Here is a 6,003-nt window from a genome sequence, read left to right as displayed (position 1 = left end):
CCGCCTCTCCGGGCCCGCTCCGCCGCCCGCTGCCCGCCAGGACAAAGCCGCAATCGCCGCTGCCGCGCGGCGCTGTCGCAAGGGACGAAGGAAGCGCCGCCGGAAGAGAAGGGCGCGGCCCGGCGCTTTACGGCGCGCTCACGTGCGGCAGCCGCGCGCTCCCGGCACTCCCGCGGCCGCGCGGCGCCAGGGGAGCTGCAGTCCTGCCGCGAGGCACCATGGGAACAAAAGTCCCGCCGCGAGGCACCGTGGGAGCAGTAGTCCCGCCGCGAGGCACCGTGGGAGCAGTAGTCCCGCCGCGAGGCACCATGGGAGCGGTAGTCCCGCCGCGAGGCACCATGGGAGCAGTAGTCCCGCCGCGAGGCACCATGGGAGCAGTAGTCCCGCCGCGAGGCACCATGGGAGCGGTAGTCCCGCCGCGCGGCGCTGTCCCGAGCGCCGGGGTCCCGGCACGGGGGCGAGCGGCGGCCCCGCGGCAGGGAGGCCCCGCACCCTCGTCGYGGCGGCCGTGGGGCGGCCCTSTCCCCGTGTCCCTGTCCCCGTGACCCCTGTGTCCTCGTGCTGCAGCCCGGTCCCAGAGCCTCCGTGCCCCCCGGGGCCGCCCGGGACTTCCCGGCCGCTCCGGGCGGTGCCGGGAATCCCCCCAGCCCCGGGCTCCCCCGGCCGCGGCTGCGGGACGGGTCCCGCGGGGGAGGGGCGGCCGGGGGCGCTGGAGGGGGTCCCGCGGCGGGGGAAGCGGCCGGGGGCACCGGTGGCACCGGCGGCACCGCGAGCAGCGAGAGCAGCCGGACGGGGCCAGCGCCGGCCYGCGCTGCCGACGGGGGAGCGGGACGGGCGGCCCCGCCCGCGGGACGGCCCGGGAGCAGTTCCCAGAACGGCCCCGTGTCCTGAGCGCAGGAAAAGGGAAGTGYGGGAATCCCGCAGGGCCGGCAACACCGCCGTTTCCCGCTCGGGGTCACGCGGCCCCGGGGACTCCGCACGGGGAGGGCCGCGGAGCGGGCTCCCGGCTGTGGCATGAGCTGCCCGGGAAGCCAAAGGGAAACCCGGAGCCTCTGCTTCCCGGGAAAGGGAAACCTGGAGCCTCTGCTTCCCGGCTTAGTGAGCAGAGGCACCGGCCCTTCCAGCCTGGGCAGATCCCAACAGGCCAGGACTCGAGATCCCAGGAGCATCCCCAGGGACTGGGGCTTGAGAATCCCTGTACCATCCCCAAGGGCCAGGGTTAGAGATCCCTGGAGCATCCCAAGGGACGAGGGCTTGTGATCCCCAGGAGCGTYCCAAAGGACCAGAGCTTGTGATTCCCAGGAGTGTCCCAAGGGACTGGGGCTCATGAATCCTACGAACATCCCAAGGGACCAGGGCTCATGATCCCCAGGAGCATCCCAAGGGTCCAGGGCTCAAGACTCCTGGTACCATCCCCAGGGGCCAAAGTTTGAGATTCCAGGAGCATCCCGAGGAACCAGGGCTTGTGATCCCTAGGAGCATCCCGAGTGACAGGGACTCGTGATCCCCAGTAGCATCCCAAAGGTCCAGGGCTCGAGATTCCCAACACCATTGGCAGGGCCTGGGCTCCTGAACCGCGATACCATTCCAAAGGACCAGGACTCGTGAGCCCCGGGACCATCCGTGTGTCCCGCGCTGCCAGGCAGGACCGGCCGGTGCTGCCCGCCCAGCAGCCGTGCCCGGCCTTGGGCACGGGGCCGGCCCGCGGGGAAGTCCCGGGCCGGGAGCGCTGCCGGAGCCCGCCCGGCCGGCGCGGAGGGGCGGCCCTACGCGCCCTTCCTGGGCGGAAACGGCGCGGGCCGTTAATAGCGCGGACTGCCCCGCGCCCCGCGGGACGGGCCGGGTCGCGCTGCGCCATGAAGCTGCTCGGGCCGCTCGGGCTCCTCTGCGCGGTGCTCGGGGCCGTAAGTGCCGCTTCCCGACGGGACCGGTCCCGTCCGACCCCTCCCGCCGCGGCCCGCGGCCCGCGGCCCGGGGCCCGGGACGGGCTGCGCGCGCCGGCCGTGCGGGGGCAATGCCGGGATGTGGGGGCAACACCGGGCTGCGGGGCCGGGCTGGGGGCTCCGAGGGCAATGCCGGGCTGTAGGGCGGGGCTGCAGGACCGCGCTGTGCAGCCGGGCTGGGGGCTGCGGGACTCTGGGGTGGGCTGGGCTGGGCTGTGGGGCTGTGGGGCTGGGCTGGGGCTATGGGGTGGGCTGCGGGACTGTGGGGTGGGCTGCGAGGCTGTGTGGGGACAGGGACCAGCGCACATCGTGACACTCCGGTGCTGCTGTCCGGACCTGGACAGCCCAGGGCTTCCAGGAAGGGAGTGCCCGGGCAGGATACCCTCGGTGCCCCTGTCCCGCTGGTGGCTCTGAGCCGTGGGGATGTGCGTGGGGAAGGATGGGAATGGGACAGAACAGGACAGGGCCAGGGTGGGACGGGAGGCAGYGGCTGGGCAGGCCAAGCCCCCCGGGCGGGCAGGAAGGGCCCCAGGCCAGCGCGGCCGCGCGCTGCTGGCAACGCCGTGAAGGAAACGCTGGCTGGGCGCCCCGCGCTCCCGCCGACACAGCCTTGCTGTTCCTCATTTTTGTGACTGGGAATTTCCCAGCAAGCGCACAGCTCCTGGGGCCGCCATGCGTCCTTGCCGCGCCATGTGCTGGCCCCACGGCATCTCAGCCCCATGGGACCCCAGCCCCAYGGCACGCAGTCCCACTCGCTGACCATTGCCCCGTGAGGCCGAGTTGGCTTGGCGRGCACTGCGCAGTGTCCCATGGGACCCACCAGGCCTGGGGCACCCACCTGCAGGCCCCAGGCCGAGCTCCCGCACCCTGGAGGGGAGTGACATGCGCCCATGGGCTGGGACAGGTCTGGGCCAGAGCCCCTTTCGGTTCCTCTTCTTGCTGCACCAGACGCGTGTGGCTGTTGGGCTCCCTCGGGGCTGGCTCCCCTGTGGGCTGATGCCAATCACGGTGCCCCTGTCTCCTGGCATCCCATAACCCCACAGCCCTGAGCTCCAGGCTCCACTGGAACCTACATCCCTTGGGAATGGTCCCACTGGGCTGTGGCACCCGGCCTGCGCATCCTGCTGCCATGGGACGCGATGCTCTGGGTGCTGTCCTGCACCCGTCGATGCCCAGCACTGATGCCGAGGTCGCGGGCTGCTCCAAGGCGGAGCAGCAGCACAGGAAGGGCTGGCGCTTTGCCCGTGTTCTGCAGCGTAGGCTGATGTGTGGTGGATCACCTGCTGATAGGGAGCGCGGGAGACGCCGCAGCGGAATCATGGCTATGCCACTTCAAAGAGGGCRCGGGCGGCAGCGCGGCGCAGCCGCCCTGGCTGTGGTCTGTGGTCACGGCTCGGGAAGGGGAGCAGGATGGGCGCAAGTGCTGGGAGCATCGCGGGCATCCCGTGTCCTCCCTTGCAGTGCTGGCAGCCCGGCGAGGCCRCGCGGTGCTCCGAGAAGCAGTACGAGCACAGGGACAAGTGCTGCAACCGCTGCCCGCCAGGTACGGAGACCCCGGCCCTTYGCGGCCGCCGAGCGGGAGCGCGGGATTCCAGCTCCCGGCTGCTGCTGCCGCTGCCCTGCGTGGCCTACAGAGCGCCCTGGATCAGCCCCATCTCGTGCTGCATCCCGCAGCATCCTGCAGCATCCCACAGCATTCCGCAGTTCCTCCCACACTGCTGCCGGGTCCCTGCCAGGGGTTCCCCAGACCTTGTGCCAATGGCCTCTCTTGGTGCCCCCGCTACAGCCCTGCCGTGGGCACAGAGTTGTCCCCACCAGTGCTGCACCCCTGCGCCCCTCACCATCATCGTTTGCAGGGATGAAGCTGCTCTCCGAGTGCAACAGCACAGCCGAGTCCCTCTGCGGCGCCTGCGAGAGCCACCACTACCAGCAGAGCTGGACCAGGGAGAGGCACTGCACCCCGCACGACGTCTGCGAGGACAGTGAGTGCCCCGTGTCCCCCATGCTGCAGCATGGGGGGCACCGCCCTGTCCCCCYGCACTCGGCTGTCTGCATCTCCCCTGGCACAGCTGCCAGCATCCTCCCATCCCTCCCGGCCTCGTCCACCCACATCCCTCCCCATATTTACCTGCCTGCATCCCTGCATCCCTCCCAGCCTTGTCCCTCCTGGGCTCATCCACCCACTCGTCGTGCCCGTCCCCGCGGTCTGGCCAGCCTGTGCCCGGCCAGCGTCTCACCTTCCTCCCGCCCAGATGCGGGGCTGGAGGTGAAGAGGGTCGGCGATGCAACACACAACACGCAGTGCCAGTGCCGGGCCGGGATGCACTGCTCCGACGGCAGCTGCCAGAGCTGCGTGGAGAACCCGCCCTGCGGGCGCGGAGCCGGCTTCGTGGCAGGTGAGACGGAGCCCGGGGGCTCCGGGTGCTCCGGCGCCGCCGGCGCAGGACCCCCAGCACCCGTGTTCGTGCCGAGCCACCATCACTGCTCCTGCAGCCAAGGCCGAGGCCCGGACAGCATCCCCCTGTGAGCCCTGTCCCGAGGGCACCTTCTCCAACGTCTCATCCAAAACAGAGCCGTGCCACCCATGGACCAGGTATGGCCCCACTCCAGCCCTGCGTCCGGCCCTCTCCGGTGCTCTGGCTGCGGCCATAGGGTCTTGTCTCGCTGCAGCTGTGAGGAGAAAGGGCTCGTGGTGAAGGCCAAGGGCACCAACAYGTCGGACGTGCTCTGTGGTGAGGGCGCTTCCCAGGCTGGCGCGGGGCACCCCCGGACACGCAGGATCCCAGTTCCCGGGACACAGGGCCGGACACTGCCCCAGTGCCACGCTCATCCCGTTGCTCCACAGAGTCGAGCAGACGCTCCTCGCTCTCCGTGCTCATCCCCATCTCTGCTGCCATCACCACCTGCCTTGTGGGCATCTGCATCTACTGCCTGGTCCACAGAGGTGAGAGCCGGGACGCGGAGAGACCAGGCACAGCGGTGGCCCTGCTGCTCCCTGCCCACCACYCACCCAGTGCCAGGGCTGCTGGCACCAGCAAATGCTGCTGCTGCTAGGCACGTTCGCAGCAGGACGCTCCCCCATTACCTTCTCTCTGCCTCTTCCCCCCAGATCCCAAGCGGCCGGTGCAGGAGCAGGTGAGTTCCGGGAATGATCCCGACAACGGGATGRGGGTCCCTCCTGGGACAGAATGGGACTGGCTTGCCATGGGGTAGTGGAGCAGGGACTGTGAGGGGGTCTGGCATGGGCCTGCTCCTGTCCCTGCCCTGCCCCGTCCCCATCCCTGTTATCTCTGTGGCTGCACAGCAGGATTCTGTGAAGGACGCAGAGGTGGCGGAGAGGCAGCATCCCGTGGAGGACCTGGAGGTGCTGCCAGTGCAGGAAACGCTGCTGGGGGGGCAGCCCGTGGCGCAGGAGGATGGCAAGGAGAGCCGCATGGCGGAGCAGGAGGGGCTCTGAGGGCAGGGGCTGCCCCCGGCTCAGACTGCGGCTGGTTCCATGCTGGTCCATTCCCCAGCAAAGAAGCAGGGCTGGCACCTGGCCTAGCTGCCAGCAGCACAATGCCAGAGCAGCCATGGCATGAGCATCCACTTGGGAATGCCGTGGCACAGCCCGGGGCGGCAGCGCACAGAGAGCCCGTGCGGAGCCCGGTCCATCGGAGCGCTGAAGCASCGTGGCAGAGCAGGATCAGCTCCTGCACAGTGATGCCGCGGCGGATCCCCGTCCCACACCGCAAGGTCACGGAAGATCCCAGTCCTGCACAGTGACACCGCAGCAGATCCCAGTYCAGCCACGTGTGTGTTGGCAGCCTGGTGGAGCAGAGCTCAGCCCTCGGTGCAGGGACCCACGGGAGGGCTCAGCCGGTGGTGCCGGGTGAGCGCTGGAGATGGGCCCGGCCCGGTTGTGCCAGTGCAGCCAGGGCAGCACCAGGTCCGGGCAGGCAGTGCTGCCCCAGCCCAGGCGCCCTGGACACAGAAATATAGCCCTTGCTGTCCCGACAAGGCCGTGTCCTCGCTGGTGCCGCTGCCGCGCGGGACACACCGGGGCTGCTCCGGCTGCCGG

At 70.4% G+C, this 6,003-nt stretch overlaps 1 protein-coding gene across 1 annotated transcript; it reads left to right on the top strand.

Moving 5' to 3' along the window:
* The first annotated feature begins 1,856 nt into the window (after positions 1-1,856).
* Positions 1,857-5,400, top strand: CD40 (CD40 molecule). Its single transcript, XM_026042164.1, has 8 exons — positions 1,857-1,904; positions 3,405-3,486; positions 3,800-3,925; positions 4,196-4,339; positions 4,437-4,536; positions 4,614-4,675; positions 4,789-4,925; positions 5,281-5,400. Exons 1-8 carry the CDS (start codon positions 1,857-1,859, stop codon positions 5,398-5,400), a joined length of 819 nt encoding a protein of 272 aa, XP_025897949.1.
* The last annotated feature ends 603 nt before the right edge of the window (positions 5,401-6,003 follow it).

This window comes from Nothoprocta perdicaria, unplaced genomic scaffold, assembly GCF_003342845.1.
Source record: "Nothoprocta perdicaria isolate Ctin4 unplaced genomic scaffold, notPer1 scaffold_3, whole genome shotgun sequence".
NCBI classification, from domain to species: Eukaryota; Metazoa; Chordata; class Aves; order Tinamiformes; family Tinamidae; genus Nothoprocta; species Nothoprocta perdicaria.
Note: the sequence above shows the minus strand (reverse complement) of the source record. Positions and strands in the feature narration are given on the sequence as shown.